The 23962-nt window shown below is 38.3% G+C and overlaps 1 protein-coding gene across 8 annotated transcripts in view; it reads left to right on the top strand.

The window, feature by feature from the left end:
- The window catches only part of ASB15 (ankyrin repeat and SOCS box containing 15), a 54611-nt gene extending 31632 nt beyond the window's left edge, over window positions 1–22979 (top strand). For 3 of the 8 annotated variants that reach the window (XM_023639584.2, XM_070264994.1, XM_023639583.2), the window contains 9 exons: window positions 2811–2919; window positions 4521–4573; window positions 4661–4792; window positions 5915–6073; window positions 11691–11936; window positions 14136–14307; window positions 15755–16325; window positions 16839–16992; window positions 20357–22979. In XM_023639584.2, the coding sequence (XP_023495352.1) occupies window positions 2813–2919; window positions 4521–4573; window positions 4661–4792; window positions 5915–6073; window positions 11691–11936; window positions 14136–14307; window positions 15755–16325; window positions 16839–16992; window positions 20357–20529 (1767 nt within the window). In that variant the 5' untranslated portion in view covers window positions 2811–2812 and the 3' untranslated portion in view covers window positions 20530–22979. Of the gene's footprint in view, window positions 1–2810; window positions 2920–4520; window positions 4574–4660; window positions 4793–5914; window positions 6074–9340; window positions 11937–14135; window positions 14308–15754; window positions 16326–16838; window positions 16993–18047; window positions 19090–20356 lie in introns of those variants that run through there. The other 5 variants (XM_070264995.1, XM_070264997.1, XM_023639585.2 and 2 more) reach the window with 3 other exon arrangements.
- The last annotated feature ends 983 nt before the right edge of the window (window positions 22980–23962 follow it).

Consider the following 23962-nt stretch of genomic DNA (forward strand, 5'->3'; position numbering starts at 1 on the left):
AGCCAAGCAGAGAGTGGGCAATTAAATTTGTTGAGTTGGAAGAAAGACTCCATACCTGAGGAAAATAGTCAGTTCTGAGAATAAAACAGAGCCTTGAGTATGCTAGTGTTCATTTATTGACTCATTCATTAATTCGTTCAACACACATATAGAAACCATGAACCCTTTGATGGTGCGTCCCTGGGCACTAGGGTTGCAGACTAATTCTCTGCTCTCATTAGGCTACATTCTTGGGGGAGGAGAGAGACAATGAACCCATAAACAATAAATAAAAAATAAAATACCATTTGAATCTATTTGGTGAGTAGGTTTCCTAGGGTGTATGTTGGCCTTTTGAGTAGACTGCGATATCATCATGGTGTGAGGGGACATGTTTAGCGGAGTGCTGTTACTATCTCATGAGCAGTCTCCAAACATTATCACTATTATCTCCTTTCTGTTTCAAGGTGACAGTAAGGCCAATGCAGAACAATGAACAATAAAATCATAATGATGCCATTGAGTTCACGCAGTCTGTGCACAGGTCAGGGACCTTGGCTGTCAGCGTGTATAGAACAATCCTTAAAATTTGAGCTTATCTAACCTTGAACAATGAGAAGAGGTAAAGCAAGTGTCAGCTGTGTGTTGGAAATCGCCCACAGAATACTGTTTCTGATTTTTCCCCCTTGAAAAGACACATTACAATGTAAAGTTTCTATAGATAATACATTTTGGCTTAAAAAGTACCACTAATCAAAAATAATTTCAGATTGGTCAGTCAACTTAGCTGTGGAATTATTTTGATTTTTACACTTACTAAATTTTCTCTCTAAATAAGATATAGCAATAGATTTAATAGTAATGAGAAACGCTTACTCCTCTACTTTGATATTTGGAAGAAATAAGCCAATGAGAAATAATCTACATTTTCATGAATTATCTTCAGACGAGATGGGCTAGTCAAAAGCAACAGCTTGTAGTAGATAGAGCTATGCAGGGGAAAGGGATGGGGAATCTATTGGAGGGCTGGTCTCTGGTCTGGGGATGGAGTTAAGGTGGTCTTTATCTCAACTGTTCAAATGATGCTCTGAGACCAGTCAGACCTTACAGCTTTCCCTGTACGACAAATCAGAAAACAAAAAATGCAGACCAAATAGTAGCCATGTAAAGGTCAAGTCAAGAACCATCATGAACATCATAGCCACAGTATTCCTATCCTTTCTGAAGGAGAAAACCAAATCCTGAGGCCCTTCCCTTGGGGAAAAGATTGGGAGACTGGACAATAAATGGTGTCACGTCTATCTCTTCTCATTTATTACCCAAAACACTAAATAATTAGGCCCTTTTTGTTTAATTTCCTATTGTTAAAGAATTTTTCCTATTGTTAAAGAATTATCACCTCAGTTCAGGAATGTGACAGGCCATAAGCACTTTTGTGCAAATGAAGAAAAGATGCTGCTTCCTTGGGGGCATGCATAGCACTCTGCCAGGGTTCACAGCTCAATTAGGGGAGATTTGGCTGGATTTCCTCAGCCAGGAGCACTTGTGTAGTGCACATGCTCACAACCACTCATGGAGGCTCTGATTTGGTTGAAACAAATGAGTGGATTAGGGAGAACTGAAATAGCCATCAATAAATTTTATAAATCAGCCCAGAAACCTTGCTGTTTTTGACTCTTTTCTTCAAAAGCAGGAGTTCATTTTCACTCTGCTTATGGTTTGCCAGGTTAATTTACCTGCCGGCAGTTCCCACAATTAAGTCTTACTTAATAAAGCTGGTCTTTACCATGCCTGTCCTGACAGTAGCAGTTCCAGCATCCCTAACTACATTAAGGATGCTCTTCTGCCAAGGTGTCAGAAAGTCTCACTCCATGCCGGGAATGCAGGTAGTACAAGTCCATAGAGGTGGAACCCAGAGCACCAGGGAGCCATGTGGTCTATCACACGCAGCCAAGTGAATCAGTGAGGAAGTTCTCTAAGTGTCAGATTAACCCTCTCCCGTCTTATTTTAAAGTTCTGGAATTTGGAAATCTGTTCACTTCGTATATGAGACTAGATGGTAGTTTATCAGGAAGAACGGTGCTTGACGTTCTTAGCTCCTTCTATTTAGTCTCCTTTGTGTCTTCTCTGTTTGCTCTATCAGATTTCCTGAGGGCAAGCTAGGCCACTACATTTGTGACATTCCGTTCTCTCTACTTTAATTCAACAAATGTTCATTGAGAAGCTTCCCTGTGCCAAGCACCCTCTAAAGTCATAGGGGAGGAAAGATGAGTGAGGTAGAGCCCTTCACCTCAAAAAGCATAGAGTGTTCGAAGAAGTTGAACACAAACACAGAAATAACTGCAGTTCAAGGCAGCCAACTCAAACCATTGCTGCTATGAGGTAAGGAAGAAATCAGCAAATAAGCAAACACAACAGATATAGAATAAAGAAAGAGTAATGAAACACTCTCTGTTCCCTGTTTCTGCCACTGTCTTACTTCTAATGTGCTATGTAGAGCAGTGTCTTGAGAAAATTGATGGACCAAAATTAATCAAAGTCAGAAACATGGGAAAAGTGAACTCTTGTAAGTCCAACGGCAGTCAGTACTAAAAATAAAGTCAGAAATTAGAAAAATGCAGACACTCAAAGGGCAGGTAATTAAAGGTTTCGGAAGTTAGACTGGGCTTCATATATAACATGGATTAGAATGTTAACTGCATTTGTATTTGTTAAATGGGAAAGCTGAATGCAATTTAGTTTTGCATTTTGCATCTTTCATGTTAACTCTATATGCTGTTCTATACTTTTTGCTGATAATAAGAAATTGCCTCTTTCAAAATTATATTCAGTCATGGATACTAATGATGACCCTGATGAAGACCATCTTGCAAGTTATGATATTCAGCTCAGTATTCAAGAATCCATAGAAGCCAGCAAGACTGTATTTTATCCTGAAAGGTAACATTCAAATTGACCACCCTCGACAAAATCTCTTTATGACATTCATTTTGTTGTAAATAAATGAACGCTGTTTCCTGACGCCTCCTCCAGGCAAATTCTTACCCTTCTTTTCTGGCAGGGAATGAAATAGCTTTACAAGGGCCACTGTGCATAGATTTAGCAATCTGATCTTCCACAAATCCCGATCCCATGTGGAAGATGAAAATAACCTAGATGGGGAATTCCTAGTTGAATTCAGTTCTACAGGATTGCCCATTTTCTGAATTAATATGAACTCAAAAAGGACAATAAGTAATTTGAACAAATTTGCAACTACAGTTTATACAACTAATATATAGATGTATACAGAGGTCTATTCTATATACTCTAGAGCCCTTTCTGCTACTGACTCAGGCAAATTTATTAGTAATCCATTTGTGCATCTTTAAAATAAGAAGAATAACGCTAACCCACTTGACCCATAAGTTCAATGAATGGGAAAAGGGTTGTGAGTTTTTATTATATATGACAAAGTAATATATAAACCCCAGCCTATTTAATATTCTGTTATCCAAAAGACAGAAGGTAACAAATTATACATAAAATTGATGTTTTATGTTAGCAGGCATTATAGAGTCTAAAACTGCAAAAGTAGATTTCTGTCTTGAACATCACACATTATACTTCTGACAAAATTAAACTGTAGTTTATCTTTACATTCCATTATAGCATTTAGAATCTTGTGTTCTGAAATTTAGTAGTGTTTTGAATAGATTCAGTGCTATAAAATTATGCTTTTGAGCTTTTAAAAAATGGATCTATTACATCTAAATTTTGAGTCTCTTTAATTTTTCCCTTATCTCCAGCAGATTTTGAACTTAATTGTTCCCAGGAAGTCATTCACAACCCTAGAATGCCGGCAGATGTTTCTGCTTAATAGAGTTTAACTGTTGTGAAATACCTTGTTTCGTTTGAATAAACACACACGCCAGAGAACTGCCATAGGGGCTGAAATCATGACCTGCTGGACGAGTGGCTGGGAGTTCGTTCAGTAAATGCTCAGCCTGCTTTCACTTTTGGATCTGTTGACTTAAGACTCTAACAGGCAGTGTGTATCATAAGCTCCCAAGTAAGCAATTCTTAATTAGCAATTCTTAAGTTTAAAGCAGCAAACATTTATTAGACATAGAGTTTTTAAAGTTGGAGAGGCTTTGAGATCTTCCTATTTAATTCTGTCGTTTTACAGATGAAGAAACCACCACTCAGAGGCTAATTGGCCTATGCAGAATCACTGTATCACAAAACCTGAACCCAGCTCTTCTGACTGACTCCAGTTGTTTACTCCTCTTTCATTGCTTAGAACTAACCTTTAGAGACAGTGTTATAGTCTTGTATTTTGTCATCTTCACCAGTGTCTCTAGGTCCAGTGTATCATAAATATACTCTGTATCTGACTCTTAGACATTTACATTTTTAAAGTGGATAAAATCAGCTGTGTGTATTTCCTGTAGATCTTGATTATTAAAATTATGTACAAAAACTCAATATAAATTAAAATTTTTGGTTCCTTGAAGTATACCACTAGAATAAATATTGTTTATTTTTTTTTCCTCTGGCAGATTTGTACCACTAAGTGATCAAAACAGAAAAATTGTGGAGGCCATAAAACAAGGTAAATGACTATATTGCCTACAGTGGGATGCATTGAAGATTCCACCTTGCCAAGACAGGGGTTTATCAGCCCATGTGTTTAATTTAGGTCACATTCTTCAGCTCCAGGAGTATGTGAAATGTAAATATGCATTGGATGAAGCTGACGAAAAAGGATGGTTTCCATTGCATGAAGCTGTTGTTCAACCTATTCAACAAATACTTGAAGTTGTTCTGGATGGTGAGAGAACATAGAACCCCTTTGACCAAACTGAAGCAAGAATGTAGAAGTAGTGAGGTTCTAATGAACACAACAAGCAAAAAGAAAAAGCAATATTAAAGATTATTTGGAATTTAGAAACGCAATATTCATGTTTTAAACTCAGTACAAAAATTAGTACGTTTTGTGAGGTTCAGGGTTCACCCTTTGCATCCTTCTAAGAATGTGACACAAGTTGGTGGGAAAGTGTAGTTATAAACTAAAAGTGATAAAAGTTTGTCTATATCATTAATTCATTGATTTGAATATGATGCTTTTTGCTTTGGGAAGTCAGTTTTAAATTTCTCATCTTGAACTATCTCTTGAGTTAACAATTTCCAAAAGATTATTATATAGTACAAGTAGCACTTAAAATATTTGTCCTTCTATTACATTAAGTTTTTCATAATGTAAACATTAATAAATATCATGACGAATCGACCCAGAGTTAAATATTAATAATAATTTTGATGTTCTAACATAGTACTTTTCACATCTCAGCATCTTACACAACACTTTGAGAGTGCCTTGTCTTTCAACCTTCAATGTTTCTCCCTAGTTCTGTGTTCTAGGAAATAATGATAGATACTTAATGATTAGCAATCCAGCCAGCCAGGCAGCTAAAAAAATAAATAGCTAGACAGATACATAGTTAGACCAACAGATATGGAATTTGATGGTAAACATGGTATTTGTTTTCTAACACATTCTGACAGGATACATTCATTCAAATGCATTCTCATTCCCACATTCACAGACTTCATTTGACAAAAACCAATTTCAGATGCAATTTAAATAACAAAGGATTGGGGAGTTTCATAATTTATCAAGAAATGGAGAATTTACAACCCCTTTTTTTTTTAAAAAAAAGAGCACTTTGAAACATAGATGTTAGTTTTCTAGCTGTCAACCTTATTAGCAAGTCTATGTTTGGCCAATTCTACTCGCCATCATTTGATAAACTTTAATCATACCCCCTTTTGTCTTTCCTTTTTCGTCAGTTGACTTTGTTCAATCTAAAGTAGATAATATTGCATTATTCTGATGTATGTGGTATACTTTAAGTAAAGATTTTTAACTTTACACAATGCTTTCACATCTCAGCATCCTATAAGACACTCTGGGAGTTCAAGACCTCTGATGGAGAAACACCCTTGACTCTGGCAGTCAAAGCTGGTCTGGTGGAAAATGTAAGAACTTTACTAGAAAAAGGAGTGTGGCCAAACACCAAAAACGACAAAGGAGAGACGCCCCTTCTGATTGGTAAATGACATTTTTTTCCTAGAATTTTTATAGTTTGAGATAAATAATAAAAATTTAATAAGTATTTATTGGAAACCATTATATATTGACTAAAACTATGTGACCTCATCTCCTTCTATTCCCTGAGCTCCCCTCTAACCCCCATCTCTCCTGCCCTATGATTTTATTTTTCTGTCTCACGAAGAGATTGAATGTGAAAGATGGCTACATCCTTCAGCACCAATTAACCAGGAGGGATCCAAACTGGTTGGTTTATGAGGCCAGAAGTACCAGTGCTAAAGGAATATTCTCTAGGTAGGGTCCAACTGTAAGGAATTTTGTGTGTGTGGTATGTAGCCAGCAGAAAGAGGCAGAAAGAGGATTCAAAAGGGAGACATCATGTCCATGTCAAAACAAGGAAGCCAAATTGGAAGGAAGGGGAGCTGGCGGATTCCGAGCACTCAGATGCAGCACTGGGCGTCTGTCTATAAGGGGGTTCACGACTGTAACACAACAAAGGAATGATGGTAAACCTGAAGGTGTCATTCGTCTATCAGCTTCCTGTCAGTCTTGTGTATCCTGCTGTTTGTTGACCAATAAGAAGTGGCAGATCTGTTTGTGGAAGTGGAGAGAGATGAGATTAACTACAAATGACCAGAGATAACATTTCCTTTCTCTTAGGGATGTAGGGTGGTGGAGTAAGAATTGGACTCGGCACCTGAGATCTGAGGATTTCTTCTCCAGTTTTTTTGAGATAAAATTGACATAGAATAGTGTATCAGTTTAAGGTGTACGACAGGCTTTGATATATGTATAGATTGCAAAATGATTACCATAGTAATTTTAGTTAGCATACGCCACCTCACATGGTTACAATTTTTTTTTCTTGAGATGAAAACTTTTAAGATCTACTCTCTTAGCAACTTTCAGATATACCATACATTATTGTTATATGGATTTATGTCCTAGCTGTGAGTTTGTAATCATGGGCCTCAGTTTCCTCATGTGTAACATGGAAATGCAACACCAACCATGCAGAATTGTTATAAAATTAGAGGAAATATAAGTGTATAAAGCCCCTGCCACATGACAGGTGCTCAGGAGAGGAGAGCTATTATGAAATTGTATGTGTATGGCAGGAGGAGAAGGGGCAGGAGCCCTAAGATTATTTACTAGCAATCACAGAGGAAGATGAAGCATCATGAGCTGTGGCCGTAGCTGGTTAACACTACCACAGCTCCTGTTCATAGAGAAATCACTAGAATTTTAAAAACAACCTGAATATTGTTAATAGAAAACTTAGACAAGTCATGAACGTTAGTCAAATATTTACATTCAACAACATTAATTCAACAGCATCAATGCAAGTAATGTTTATTGAATTCACATTAAGCAAGATGCTGTGTTGGGGAGTATGGACATAAAGATGGATGGAATAATCTTCCTCCTCTCAAAGAGTCTAGCAGGAGAGCTAGATATGTTTTAAATAGAAAATTGGTGTTATAAATGCTATAATAAACGTGTATATTCAAAGTAAATTAGGGAAATAAAGAAGCAGTGACTCTGTGAAGCTTTCGGCAAGGTAGATGGCCTTGAGTTGCATTCTGGGGGGCCAGGGAGGGGACCATCAGCAGACAGGAGAGGGAAGATCTCCTAGGCAGGCCTTCTGCCCCTGGATAACTTGTTAAATGAGTAGTGCCCCATGTCAACGCTTTCAGCCTTCCCAAATTCAGATTTGATCAGACAAACAATCCAATTATTATAGTTAGGGTACAGGCAAAGCTTCTGTAACAAAAGAATTCCCAAAGCAAATAACAACCAGGACGAAAAAGAAAGAAGTTCACTTCTCTCTCACACAACATTTCAGAGGTTGAGCGGCCCAGGGTTGGCAGGGTGGCTTTGCCACCATTACACAGGACTTGCAGATGTCACCATTCCCCAGCCAGCAGGAAGGAGGAAAGTTGCAGCCTTGGGAAAACATCTTCACCTTTAAGAAGATGACCTGGATATTGCACACAGCACTTCCGCCCATATCCCTCCCGTTAGTTCAGATTTTGTCACGCAGCCACACTTAGGTGCAAGGGAGGCTGGGATATTCAATCTCTGCCTGGATAGACCGTGACCAGCTAAAACTTGGGGGTTTCTGTTATTAACAGGAAAGGGGAAACACGAGCACTGAGGAACAGGGTCTGTCTCTGCATACATGGTAACTAGGCTTTTTGTCACAATGATGTGGTGTTTTTCATAAATAAACCACAACTCTTTTCCTGAGCAGGTTCTACAGATGCTAGATAGAATATTCACCTGTGGCTTGCTTCTCCACAATTAATGTGATTTATACTATTTTCATAAAGGCATATACCATGGAGTATTTGCAATGACATCCATGTATTTGTTGTTGTTTCTATAGACAGTCTTTGATTTCTGCAAAAAAAGACACAATTTTCCAGAGTTTGTATACTATCTCACTTTGCAAACATAGAATTATTCTCTACTTGCTATTCTCATTCCACTTCTTTCTTAAGGGACAACTAAGTCATGATTACCACTCAATTGTTCCCTTTTCACTTTATTTAAATTTTTCTTTAATACTTAGTGTCCACCACAGAGCGTTAAGCATTTATATGCATTTTTAATGTCATTTGTTGGTTTCTCTACTCTAGCAATATCTGAAGTGTGGGAAAGGAACCTGATCATTGAGCTATCAGAGTTGAAATAGGATTAAATTTGGAAATAATATATTTTAAAAACCAAATGGTAATATCAAAAAGACAAAAGTCTCATGAGGGAAATATTCTGAGGTGTTCCCTTATGGCCCCATCATTCACATTTCTGGAGAATAGAGACTTTTCTTGGGTTACCTTCTTGAGGACCTCTTTTGTGGAAACCATGTCAAGTCTTTTTAGGCTCTTAGGAAAATGGATCATCCATGGCATTTTCTCAGTTTTCTTTTTGAATCTGTGGGCTGCTTTGAAATTTACTACTCACAGTTCATAAACTTGTAAAGGAGAGGAGAGAACATTGCTGTTCTTTTTATTTTTCTTTGCAATGGCATTTTTATTTTTCTTAACCTGATGTCATCATCTTTGTCTTTTTTATGGAATATCCTTAGATGGTCAAAAAATAGCACCACTTTTTGTCCCTCCAGTGCCCTTCTTCCCCATCAACCACCTGGTCCTTATTTATGGCACTTTGATGTGTTACTGTCATGTTACACCCTTACGTGCTGAGTGGTAGATATCTGATTTGTGATGATCTGACACTTATTAAGGGTTTTTTTTGCACTAGGACTCCCTCTCCTCCCATCCCTCTGAGGTTGGTGTCACCTTTCTCCAGTTGGATAGCCACAAGATTATCCTGGCCGCAGGGGCCCGGGGTTCAGAGGAAGCCAAGGGAACCGTCTGGCGCAACATTGCAGTTCCACTGCCCTCCGTTTCCCCACAACCTTGCACCGTTTACAGCTCAGTTAATTTTATTTCAGATGTTTTCCTTCTCACAAATCAGTACATACGCTCTTCACTCCATCTCCTCTTTCAACCTTCCAATCCTTGTCAAGATACTTCAGAAAAATCTCTCTTCTCTCTATTTGGATGTCTTACGAATCAGGAAATAATTCACTGCTGACAATAAGTAAATTACGTGAGGAAAACACATACATCCAGAAAGAAAATGACAGAAATTTAAAATAAAAAGGAAAAGTGCCAACAAACTATAAAGTGTTTAAAAGTGCCTATAATCTATGCAAAATCCTCTAATTCTCTAACTCTTCAGCTGAAGGTTGGTTTTCTTTAAGCATTATTGTTGAAGATATCTATATAGATATGTATTTTTTTACTTCACAAATTATTTAATTTGCATTTTATTAGTATGTTACACAAATACTGTGCCTTTTTAGTTTTCGTTATTTCAGCCATTTATTGGTTAAGAATGTGTTAGCTTGGGAAGGGTTCTCCATGATTTGGATTATTATTTCTATAGAAAATAAAATATATTCTTGGATCCAAGGAATCAAATTGCGAGCAAAATTTTATCTTGAAAATAATTTTAAGCTGAATATGTCCTAAATATGCTGCTATTTTCACAAAGAAAGACTAATATCTCTGATCAACATTCTCTCTGAGTCAGACAAAAGGAAAACAGATCATGAGGGAAGAGGTTCATTATTTTAATACATTTTTTTCTCAGTAGAAAAAAATGCAATAGGAGCAAGAAGATAAATGAGGACACATCGCTCTTAGCTCGTTTAACTTATGGATGTTTGCTCTGCAATAACACCAGCTAGGATGAGGTAATTCGCTGTAATTAGAGCTGCCAGTGGCAGGTGGATGATTCGGTGAAAGGCATTTGTCAACAGACTAGACAGTGAGTAGGAGAAAAACTGAAATCTCACTGCAGTGATGGCTTGTCTGCCCCCAGAGGAAGGAGGCAACGTCTGTCTTTGTCTTCCCCGTATGCCTTTTGGAGCCTTCTCTCTCGCCTTGGCCTTCCATCCTTTCTGCATCCTGCCTCCTTGTTGCTGGGATGTTCTTTGTGGCCCCACAGTCTCCTCCTGCCCTTCCCAGCAAAGGCCCAGACTCCAAATAGAAGACAGTCTAGACTTCTTCTCTAGACTGTAGATAGCATGAGTGAGAACCATGCCTGGCTTTTCCCAGTTTCCCACAGGGCCTAACCCAGTGCCTTTCATTTAGCCGGCATATGTTGATCGAATGAATGAAGGAATGAATGAATGAAGAAATGAGTGAATGTAGTTGCAGCTATCTGCATTTGCAGGGAGTAGCCGCATTCTGCTCTGTTCCTTAGTAAGATTTTACATATTGGTAAGATAAAAATGCATTACGTCTTCCAGAAGTATTTATATCCAAACTGGGACGATCTCTTACTAATCCAAAGGGGAGGGGAAAAAACTTTTAACAGTGTTATTTCAGCTGTTAGAAACCAGCAGAGGGGGCGAGGGACATCTGATTTGGTGAACCCCTTAAACGGTAGTACATTAGTTGTCGGATACTTCACCTGTTTAGAACAACTGACCTGTTTAGATTCTAAACATTCCTATTGCTAAGCTCCCATTAAGAGCATGATGGGAAAGAGAAGTTCATTTAATACTGCTATCTTTGGGAAAGAAAAAACGTCTTTCTGGAGAGGGAAGGAAAAACTTAATAAACACCATTTACACATGTGGCTCCAGGATCCTAGAAGTGATGAAATGATATTAATAATAATAGTTATCATTTATTGAGTTCTTAGTAAATACTAACCATTTTACATACGTTATTTAATTCATGCAACCCAACAGTGGATGTTGTTTTCATTTTGTTGAAGTGAAAGAAGAAATTAAAATTTAGAAAGAGTATGCACAACACCCTATCCTAGTGATGCGCACTGTTTGCCACGAAACTCTTAGCCCTCCTCAGGTCAGGGTCTTAAAGAAAAGGCAGTGTCATCTTACGTGCTTACACTTCACCATAGAAATTTGGGTGTGAGAAATAGAAGGGGTATCACAAATACAATATCCTCTTGTAGAAGAAAAGGGAAGAGCTAATATTTATTTTGATATTGTTTGGTTATTAGTTTAATACCCTCTAACGTATTCATGTTAATATGCCAACTGTTGACTGTTCTTTTTAAAATCATCTTCAAGCTGTGAAAAAGGGCTCCTATGACATGGTGTCTGCTTTGCTTAAACACAACACCAGCCTTGACCAGCCCTGTGTCAAGCGATGGTCGGCCATGCATGAAGCAGCCAAACAAGGCCGCAAAGATATCATAGCTCTGCTACTAAAACACGGAGGCAATGTCCACCTGAGAGACGGGTTTGGAGTCACACCGTTAGGTGTTGCCGCCGAGTATGGTCACTGCGATGTGTTGGAACACCTGATCCACAAAGGTATGTAAAAAAGGAGTTGCCAGCTGGCCCCGTGGCCTAGTGGTGAAGTTTGGCATGCTCCACCTTGGTGGCCTGATTCAGTCCCAAAGTTCCAACCCTATACCATTCATCAGAGGCCATGCTGTGTTCGTGACTCACATACAAAATAGAGGAAGATTGGTGCAGACGTTAGCTCAGGGACAATCTTCCTCAGAAAAAAAAAAAGGAACTGCCTGCTCCTGACTTTTCTCCTGCTTCTTGTATTTCCTTTTTTCCATTCCTCATCACCTCCTTTTCCTCTCTTGAATCTAACTGGGCCTCAGGCTTTTGTACCCAGCCCCCTTGACCGCCCCCCATTCCACAGCTCAGTTAAACCCTATACACGGTGACCTACAAATCTGCCTGCCCAGCCCTGACTGTGCTCTCTGGAGACAGCCCAATTTTCACAGAGATGGCTCACCAGGGTCTCACACTCATGCTCTCCTAAACTGAATTCTTCTTTCACACTTTTGATATGATAATTTCTCCCAGCCAAGACTGAAAGCTTAGATTTATCTCTAATTTCTCCATCACCTTCTTTTCCAAATACAGTCGGTTACTGAGTGCTATAGTGTCTCTCTTACCAGTTCTCACCTTGCAGGACCTCTGGTTTGCATCCTCACATCTTCCCTGGACCAGGGCAATCGTTTCCTAACCATTCTTCCAGTTTCCAATCTCCCTGTCAGAGACTTCATACTACATACTGCAGTGCAGCTCCTTTCTCTCAAGGATAGCTACAGGAGTGTAGACGATCCAAAACATCTTCAGTGGCTCCGCATTTCCCACTGAATCATGCATGGGTCCCTCTGCATCATCTTGAATTGTTTTTCCAGGTTTATCCTTCACTACTCCCAATGTGTATCCTGTACTCCAGCTAAATTAGACTAGCAGTATTTCCCAACACACCCCATATTCCCTCTGTCTGGGTTTGGGTCCAGTCCTTGCCCTCATCTGGAATACCTTCCAACACAATTCAAAGTCAATCTCTTGAGACATCTCCTTTCTAAAGTCTTTCGGTTTTTTTGTGTTTTTTTTGTGGGGAAGATTGGCCCTGAGCTAACATCTGTTGCCAATCTTCCTCTTTTTGCTTGAGGAAGATTGTCACTGAGCTAACATCCATGCCAATCTTCCTCTATGTTTTGTATATGGGACACCACCACAGCATGGCTTGACGAGTAGTGTGTAGGTCCACGCCTGGGATCCAAACCTGCAAACCCTGGGCCACTAAAGCAGAGAGCATGCCCTTAACCACTACATCACTGGGCTGGCCTGCCTGAAGTCTTTCCTAATTCTCCCCAACAGATTGTGATGTTGCCCTCCTTTGAAACCTCCAAGTGCTTTATATAACTACAGAACCAGGAATCAAGAGACCAAATGCTTAAGCTGGTTTCTGCCACCTACTCATGGTCTGATCGTAGCCTAGTTACTTAAACATCTGGCCCTCAGTTTCCTCATCTATAAATAAAAGCTAGGACCACGTGGTCTCTAAGGATCCTCTATGGGGAAAAGAAACATTTTTGAGCATCCCCCCCAAAATGCAACCTCATTTGGTTATCAAATAAGCCCTATGACATAAGCAGTGTTGCCCTAGTTGACAGATGAGGAGATGGAGGTTCATAGAAGTGAGGAGCTTGCCCCAAAGTCTCAGAGGCAGAGCCATAATTCAAACCCAGAACGCTTTCCCTTACATCATGACATCATGCCTCCTAGTCCTGATGTCACTTAATGTTACACAGTTTGGTTTCTTTGATAATATTTTGTTTTATTTCTCCTTTGAACTCCTTGAGATAGTCAGACTTATTCATTTTAGGATTTTCTAGGCAATTACACACAGTGTCTGCACACAGAAGGCAGTTGATAAATATTTGTTGAATGGAAATACTAGAATGCCAACTGTTGCCTTTAAATTTAAAAGTCTAAATATCCCTTTTTCTGGGAACAATAGTCTATCACGGAAGTTGACTTGTTGAGTTCTCAGGTATTCTTGTGACACAAAGATTTTCTAATAAAATGAAACATGCTGCATAATTGTTTATTGAAAATATTGAGAACATACATATTCATAATTCTGTACTTTGAATTTTAAGTCCTAACCAGAAAGGAAAACAACAGGTTGTTTTTAAGGGAGCCATCTTGACAATCCATCCAGTTGTCACTATGCCGCGTGTTTTATACTGCCAGGCGGCGACGTGTTTGCTTTGGCCGATGATGGGGCTTCAGTGCTGTTTGAGGCAGCAGGAGGGGGCAATCCTGACTGCATTTCCCTCCTGCTGGAATACGGAGGAAGTGGAAATGTCCCTAACCGAGCAGGGCACCTTCCTATACACCGAGCTGCCTACGAGGGACATTACCTGTGAGTAATAAATCATAGGAGGATAATTTTAAGTTGACAAATACAAAATTGCATATAGAGTACAAGCTCAAGTCTCTCTATACAACATTTTAGGGTTTCTAAAAATTTTGCCCTTGGCAAAGAATTAAAATTTATGATAATACTATCAATATTATTCTAATTATTTACCAACACCTACAGATATTACAGTGTAATATCAAATTTAATCCTCAATATAAAAGCTTTATTATAAGTTTAGGTTTCTTTATTCCCCAAAAAACATTAGATAGATTTTTAAATCACAAAATGTGCCACAATCAACACATCAACAGAAGTCTATAATCCTTATATTAAACTACCCACCATGAGAGGATGGTTTTAGGCGATTAAATATATTTTCCAAGTTCAAAAACTTTGAAATAGTTTGGCTTTATCGCTTTCAGTGGCCATGTTGGTTAAGTGGCCAATGACACATAATTAACGCTAAGTGACATGTTGTTAAAGTTTACCTGGATTTATTCCCAGTGTTCATAAATTCACACATGGTAGCTCTGAATTAGGCACAAGAGATCAAGTTATCCTTGCTTGTGGCTCTCATACATGTCTAGCTAGTCAGTCAAGTGTGAAATTCACAACTATTTATCACAGGTTCTTAGAAACATAAGCTGTGGTTAATTATCTCAATGGACTGATGTAAGGTTGATGGAATAATAAAGACTCTTCTTGTGGCTAATGATTCAGTTGCAAGTTATATGGAAGCAGATAGGATGTACATGGCCAATATTAAAGGATAGATTGATAAGCCAATGTTACCACAATAAAAATAAATAAATAAATAAAATTTAAAAAATAAAGGATAGATTGTTCAGGAAACAGTGAAAGAGGAGTAATGAATGAGAATTCAAAAGGCTTAAATTCTAGTCCTTACTCCACATCTAACTGTGTGACATTGGACAAATAATTTCACCTCTCCAGACTTCACATTGTCCTCTTCTGTTAAATGAAGAGGTTGGACTAAGTGATGTTCAAGGTCATTTCCAGCTCTAACTCCCTGTGACTCCATGATTCTATGGTCAAGATTATGAAGCTTTCTTCTATGGTATCAGATATGCTTGCTTTTCTTCTGTATTTTTCATTAAATAACATTGGTTGCTTATAAATATTATGTTGTTCAGAGAAGAACTGGAAGATGGGGAGGGCTCCTGAGGGACCACAATTCTAGGACCAAATCTATAAGATCCGGTATGTTCCCCAGGAATATGTAGAATGGAAAGCTAAATCAAAAAGTGAACTAAACTACACTAAATGGTAGTAAGTCAATGGACAAAGGTCAAGTGTTTCTGTATAAGGTTATCTAGAGAAAATAAGGGAAACTAAACAAATGGCATTCACTTGTCTAGTGAGGAAGCTGGTTTACTTAATTTCTTGATTTTCTTCATGCCATGTGGATATTTGACTTTCTTTTTAGTGCACTGAAATATCTTATCCCAGTAACATCCAAAAATGCAATCCAGAAAAGTGGGATGACACCAATTCACTCAGCAGCAGATGGACAAAATGTACAGTGCCTAGAACTGCTCATTGAAAATGGTTTTGATGTCAATACCCTGCTTGCTGACCACATTTCTGAGAGCTATGATGATGAGCGGAAGACTGCACTATATTTTGCTGTTTCTAATAATGATATTCATTGCACAGAAGTCCTTCTGGCCGCAGGTGCAGACCCAAACCTAGATCCCCTCAACTGTCTACTTGTGGCAGTAAGGGCCAATAGTCATGAAATTGTCCGGCTGCTTCTCTCCCATGGAGCTAATGTCAATTGTTACTTCATGCATGTGAATGACACTCGTTTCCCCAGTGCCATTCAGTATGCCCTAAATGATGAGGTAATGCTGAGGCTGTTGCTGAATAATGGCTATCAAGTGGAGATGTGCTTTGAGTGCATGCACGGGGACATCTTTGGAAATTCGTTTGTGTGGTCAGAGATAGAGGAAGAGGTGCTGCCGGGATGGACATCTTGTGTAATAAAAGATAACCCGGTGAGTTACATCCTTTTCTTCTTCATATTAGGTCATTATCCTAACTGTCACTCATTAGGGATGTTACAAGAAAAGAAAAGTCAACTCCAACTTTAATATTTTTCTTGTTCTTGAATTGGTGTTTGCAGTGATATGGGGATATAACCTTAAAACTAGACAAAAAAGATTGTGTTTGTTTTCCTTGACTTGGAAATTGAATGTAGAAGAATGTGAAAACATATGCAATTAATGACTTACGCTTATTTGGTGGAATATTAGGGCTAGAAGCATGGAAAGAAGACTCATGGAAAGAAGCATGATTCTTCCATGTTATGTTGACTACAATCATATCAGAGCCATGCGCATAGCTTCAGGCCTCAGTTTCACAAAAACAAGCAAACAATTGATAGTTCCTTTAGTTCATTACAAGGAGGGATGTTTTATTCCCTGTAAAAAGATGAAGATTATAATTTTTCATAATAAAATTGAGTGTATTAGAAGTACAACTAAATTAAATTTTATCAATTCTCTCAGTTCTGTGAGTTTATTACAGTTCCCTGGATGAAACACTTGGTAGGCGGCGTTATCCGTGTATTAATAGACTACATGGATTATATCCCTCTGTGTGCTAAACTGAAGGCTGCACTAGAAGGACAGAGAGAATGGCCAGAAATCCGTCAAATACTAGGTAAAAACAAAAGTTTTGCCTACAAAATATTTTATGATGATGTATAAAGGGGAAGTTTCTTAATGTCATGTTTGACACTTTTTCAAAGCTACTTAATTTTCAGAACTATCTGGGTCTTTTTAAGTCATCCTTAATAGTTCCTCTGATATAAGATACTAATTTTTTGCATACTTTCTAACTAATTGTATAACGAATAATACTGCAACTATACTAACGTTTCAACTAGAACTCGTTCCTTAAAGTTAACCTCTATATTATCGTAAGGTAGGTAGACTGTAATCTCCATGTGGGCAGGGATCTGTTTTGTTTATTTTTGTATTCTCGAGGCTTAGCATAATGCTTAGTTGACTCAATAAATACTGAGTAAGTGAATGAATGGAATGAGTTAGAATTATCCTTTTTGATATGCTATCTCTCAGGTGTTTTACTGAAAATTCCTACCATCAAAAGTTTGTATTACAGGCAAGCCATTTTGTATTCTCTAGGTTAAAGTTTAGTTAGAATCATAAAAGTGAATCATATTCAAAAATTTTCAGTAAAAGTATATCTAAAATTACTCCAAATACAAATAGAAGCTAGAAAAAGTCATAAATTGGAGAGAAACCAGAATTTCTTGGAGAAATGGGTGGTTTTAGGCCTGGGGAAGGAAATGTGCAAGATAAGCCAGGAATATCTGGTGATACCAGATAGCAAAGAAACACTCAAAGACTACCAGAGTCATGTCAAAAGAATCCAGGAGCCAACGTGAAGAGGCTCCCACTAGCCAAAGATGGGACCATTTAAGCTTGAAAAGATAATTATTTTTGATGAATTGAAACCAATTAAATATGTTTAAATATGATATTTTTTAAAATTGGTCAACTCCATAGGATAAGAAAATCAATTCATTATCTTGAAAGTAATAAAGGAAAAGATTCAAGCATTTATTCTCCCCTACTTATATGATTTGTGCCACTAGTAAACCAACAATAGGTGAGCAAAACTATCCCTTTATAAAAGTATCCCAAATAATAAATGAAAAAGAAATGATATAATTAGATATCACCATTTTGCAGCCCACGATAAGCTAATAGACGAAGACAGTGAGCATCGGCAGCTGCTAATATCACATCATGTGGCCCTTGATGAAGGAACACGGCAGCAGCTATAGTTTTGCAAAAGAGATCAAACCTGAGTCTGACCAAGTCTCTGGATCCAGCTGTCAATTTACAAGGAACAGAGAAGGCTGTGGCACATGGAACTGCACCATGAAAAGGCAATGAGCAAAATTCAGGCTGTGGGAAACTACAGGACGTTTTGGTTCTTCAAAGATTAATTGAAAGGAAGAGAAGGGAATGAAGAGAAGAACCTGCAGATTAAAAGAGACTTAAGGGACATATCAAATTTAAAAATATATATATATTGTCAATACCATAGTGTAGGAATAGCATACTTAGATGATGACGTTATAAAGGAAGCGATTACTATAAAAGTCAGAATAGTGGCTCCTTGTAGAGGAGGAAGGAATGGAGATGGGCATGGATTGTGGAGGGAATTCTGTGGTGGCTGGGGAAGTTCTATTCATGACCTGGGAGGTGATTAAAGATGTTCATCTAATGATCACTTATGTAACTATACATTTGTGTAGTTGCTCTATGTATATTTTATTTTATAATAAAAAGATTAAAACGTTTTGGAGATTGTAAGGAAAAAAACTCCAAGGCTTAGGTAAATTAATTTCCCAAAGTTACAGACACAGAAAATAACAAAGCAAGAATTTGAACCCTTGCCTATCTCACTTCAAAACAGTCTCTTTCTCCAGTACCTCTGTGCTTCCTGTCATAGACAACACAGATTTTGTTTCTAATTGGGAATTAGTTGTTCACGTATTTTTATTGCAGGAGAATGACAAATTCTTACAACTTTAGAAAGGCAATCCAAGTAAAAATAAGACCAGGTCTTTTTGTTGTTTCGGTCACACGTTATTGCAACGAGACTGAAAGTCAGTGGACTGCTGTGAGCGTGCTTAACCACTGGATGTCAGGATTCCTCCAGGCATGCATACTGCAGTGTCTTTGTTAGGGAAGACAATAAAATGGTAATTAAAAAAAAAAAAAAGACGGGTTTATTCTGCCTATTTTGATAACAATAACTTTGCCTCAATAGTTTTTGAAAAACATTGTTTTAATTTTTAAAAAAGATAATTTGAGGGGCTGGCCCTGTGGCCTAGTGGTTAAGTCCCCCGTGCTCCACTTCGGTGGCCCTGGTTTGGTTCCTGGACAAGGACCTACACCACTCATCAGCGGCCATGCTGTAGCGGTGTCCTACATACAAAATAGAGGAAGATTGGCACAGGTGTTAGCTCAGGGACAATCTTCGTCAGCAAAGAAAGGAAGATTGGCAACAGATGTTTGCTGAGGGCGAATCTTCCTCAGCAAAAAACAAAAACAACCAAAAAAAAATAATTTGAATATTTATAATCTCAAATGTAACAGAAATGTGGTCTCTTATTATTGAACTGAGTGATAGTTCACATTATTGAATGGTTATAATGTGCCAAGCAGGATTCTAATACTTTACATGAATTAATTTGTTTGATATTCAAACAACCTTATGAGGTAGGTCCCAGTGTTATTCACATTTCACAGGTGAGTATGCTGAGATCACAGAGGTTAGGTAACTAGTCCAAGGTCACACAAATATCAAGTGGCAGAGCCAGATTTTAATCCAAGCCACCTTTGTCCAGGGCCCACATCTAAGCCAGTGTATTGTGCTACCTTTCAGCTCACATTGTTGGGATATTATATCAGTACTGTAATTGTCATGTAGATCAAGTAAAAGGTGAAAATAAAGATTAACATCAGATACTGAATAACGTTAGTAGATTTTTTTGAAAATATAAAATGTTTATGTATCAGACGCTGAAGCAAACCTAAGATTGAATCATGAACATATGGAATCATTTACATCAGATGCTTCCTGGATAATTATTCATCAGAAAGATTGGTAGAGGAGAGAGGAAGTAAAGAAATATGTCTCTATAATACTTATTTCTGAAAAATGAATAGAAGGAGATGGGAGCATTTGCTTTCTTCAATCAAGTCCATTCATTCATTTAACATATTCTAGATGAAAACCCACTGCGAGCCATACTCTCTTCTGGACCCAGACAGACTGAATGTCTGCCTTCCTGGAGCTTACATTCTAGAGGAATGGTCTGGAATGCTTAATTACAATTTGAATTTCACTTAAGGTCACTAGTTACTAACGTGCATATCTGTTTTTCAGAATACACTATTAATACTATTCTAAAACAGTCTGTATCTCACAGGCCAATCCAATAATATTATTCTTATTTTTTGCTTGTTTTCTCCATTCATTTTAGAGAATCCTTGCTCATTAAAACACTTGTGTCGGTTAAAAATTCGAAGACTTATGGGACTCGAGCGACTCTGCCAGCCAGCCTCAATGGAGAAGCTTCCACTACCACCGACTATTCAAAGATACATATTATTTAAAGAGTATGATCTCTATGGACAAGAGCTGAAATTACCATAATTTAAAAATAATATTTTAAAATGTGATTTTTAAAATGGGGTTCCCTCAGAGAATTTCTTGGAATCATTGGGCATCCTTAAATGTATTTAAATCCATTGACAATTACTACTTGATCGTGTGTTCTTACGGGAACACTGTGTTTTACATCTTTAAAGACCTTTACATTATGATTGTTTTAAGCTAGTCAATATCTTGTATTCGAATTTCTGTTGATTATCTCCACTTGGAACAAGGCTTCAAACTCTCCCTATCAAAGTGGCTCTTACAATATCTATGCTCAAGTCTCCTATGTTTATAAAACCATCACTCAACCACTTTCTCAAACCCACACGTCCTGCCAGTTGCTGGCCGCTTCCTCTCCTTTCTTCTATACCACACTGTGTAGAGCTCCTTCCTGCCTGAGCTCCAAACACTGCGTCTGGCTCTGCTCCCTCCACTGCCCTTCTCGAAGTCTGTAACAACCACCTTGCTAATTTCAGTAAGCACACTTCAGTCCTTTCTGCTGATTCCTGTAGTATAGACACTGTTGCCCACTCCCTCCTTGGAATGGTCTCCCCTTGGTTTTCACGACATGCTGCTCTCTTAGCTCTCCTCTCACCTCCCTGACTGCACTGTCTCTGCCTTCCCTCTGTGTTGCTCATCTCCTGCCATCTTCTCTTCTTATGCAATGTTCTCTGGGAAATTTCATCCATGTCTATTGTTTCATTTACTATCTATATACTGGTGACTACAAAATTTATATCCAAAGTTCAGCTGTTTCTCTCACGTGCTTGAGACCTATTGACCCGTTGACAATCGGCCTAAAGGACGGTTGAACACAAGGACACCTCGAATTCAACATGTCCCAGAAAGAACTCACTAACTTCCTCCACAAAGTGGCTCCTCCTCTTACGTTCTCTAGCTCAACAGTCAGCCCAATTATCAATTCAGTTTCCTGAGTCAAAAGCCTGGGCATCAGCCTTGATCATCCCATTTTCTTTACCCCATATAACAAATCACCGAATCCTGGTAAGTTTGTCTCTTCTTCTACTCAGTTTCCTGCATTTGGCCCTAATTCCAGCTATTGTCTCATTTTCCTGGGATTCTATAGTGCCACGTAACTGGCCTTCCTCCCTGCTGTCTTGCCCCATCTAACAACATTCTACGCACAACATCCCAGAGTGATCTTTTACAAATGTAAGTGGAGTTTCAGTCCCCTGCTTAAAATCATTCCCATTGCTCTTAGGATAAAGTCCAAAGGCCTTCCATGGCCCTTCAGGATCGAACTCCTTGCCTTCCTCCTTAGCCTTATCTTTTCACGTCTCCCTCTCCCCTCCCCTTTAACCATGTTAAACCCCTTTTAGAAGTCTATTCTTGGAACAATGATTCCCAGACTTTTAGATTTTATACATGAGTAGTTTCTGTTTTGCTAATTTAAAAAATAAGGTCATCTATTAAAAACAATTTATCATCCACTATTACCATCATTTCATAAAAGAGGAGCGATTTGAATGCCAGAAAATAAGATGACCTTAAATTCAATCACTAAAATTGAATGACTTTAGCTTTGAAAAGACTTACCACTCTGTCTTCATTTCCCCATTGATGGGTGAAAATATTATTCTGGACTAACAAGTGTTTGAGGTTCTTTGTTTGGGAACCACTGCTGTTGAATAGACCATGCTCTCTTGCACCTCAGGCTCTTTGCATTTTCTTCTCCCTCTGCCTGGAATCCTCTTTCCATCTCCTTCTCACTCTGTCTGCCCCTTGTCCTACAGGTCTCAGCTTAGATGTTGCTTCCTGTAGGATGGGAGGCCCCAACACAGCCCTTCTCATACTATTATAGGCACCTGTGTTCTCATCTGCCTGTCCCACTAGACTATAATTATGAGGGCAGGGTCTATGTCTGTTTTGTTTTCCAGTGTTTTCTTAGGACCAAATACATTCCCTAGAACATAGAGAGAGTTCAAAAATTATTTGTTGAATATTTTCAATGAGTGAATGTTATATAAAACCTAGACAAAAATAATCAGTGACCTCATGGTAAAATGATAATTTTGAATCTCTGAATTGGTTATGTAACCTTAATGATGTAATTATTTAGATTTATTTTTCTTAGGTTTTAATAATATGTTTTTCTTATATTTATTTTTATCTTAGAGTTACTGTATTCTTTCAATAGTAATTCTTCACTAGTTTGTGCATTTTTCAGATTGTGTTTAGCTCTAGTTATCTTTGGAAGGTAAATAAGTACGAAAAACACTGTATAGTTATTGCTATAGTTTTAACCTCTTGTATTCCCTAGAGGATATATTTTTATATAAATTAAACTGTAATGTATTTAATTTGAACTATACTATTTTGTGTATAAGATTTCATGATTCCTGTCTTGCTCTCCTAGTTGTCACTAAAATGCATTGCTGCCTATAAATATTGCTCTAAATAAATAAAAAATACTAATGAGGCTGTAAGTCTGCTATGTGATAATTCAGATATTAAACTAAAGCTCTGACATTTTCTTTAATGTACTTTATGTAAATGTATTCAAGAAATCACTAGTCCTGGTGGTCTAGTGGTTAAGATTTGGCTCTCTCACCACTGAGGCCCAGGTTCGTTTCCCACTCAGGAAACCACACCACTGTCTGTCAGTTGTCATACCGTGGTGGCTGCATGTTGCTGTGATGCTGAAAGCTATGCCACCAGTTTTTCAAATACGAGCAGGGTCACTCTTGGTGGACAGGTTTCATCAAAGCTTCCAAACTAAGACAGACTAGGAAGAAGGACTAGCCCACCCATTTCAGAAAAAAATTGGCCATGAAAATCCTACATACAGCAGTGGAGCATTGTCTGAAACAGCCCTGGAAGATGAGGGGATGGCGCAAAAGACTGGGCAAGGCTGTGCTCTGCCTTCCACAGAGTCACCGGTAGTCGGAATCAACTTGACAGCACCAACAACAAATTCAAGAAATATTTGGATGCAAAGATATGAATTCACTGCACATGCTATTGGTTTTGAAAGTGGTTCTTTCGGTATTTGTGAACAGGAAAAAAATGTATCCTATGAAACTGAGGCAATCATTGTATCCCAAACGAATTTGATCTTCTTACTTTTTGAACTTTCCTAGGGAAAATTGTTTTTGAGTGAGCTGAGTGGTAAGGGAATTAATTTCTATCTAATTAGCAATCTGTTTCTCCTAGACTCTGTCACTTTATCCAAGAGAGGGCAACAGCTGCTCCTCCCCAGTGAGCCTCAGGAGAAGCCAATCATTCTGCGGTGGTGCCAGCTTAACCACTGTGGAATCGACGAGACAGAGTTTTGATAACATCTTCCTGTGTTGCTAAGACGTCCGTGGCTGTTTCGGTCACTGTGGATTTTGTTTCATATCATACAGAGAGTCTGGGTGAAAAGAAGCAGAACTACTCTCTCATTTAAGTGTGTTTTGTTTAGTTTTTC

This window comes from Equus caballus, chromosome 4 (genome assembly GCF_041296265.1).
Source record: "Equus caballus isolate H_3958 breed thoroughbred chromosome 4, TB-T2T, whole genome shotgun sequence".
Taxonomy (NCBI): domain Eukaryota; kingdom Metazoa; phylum Chordata; class Mammalia; order Perissodactyla; family Equidae; genus Equus; species Equus caballus.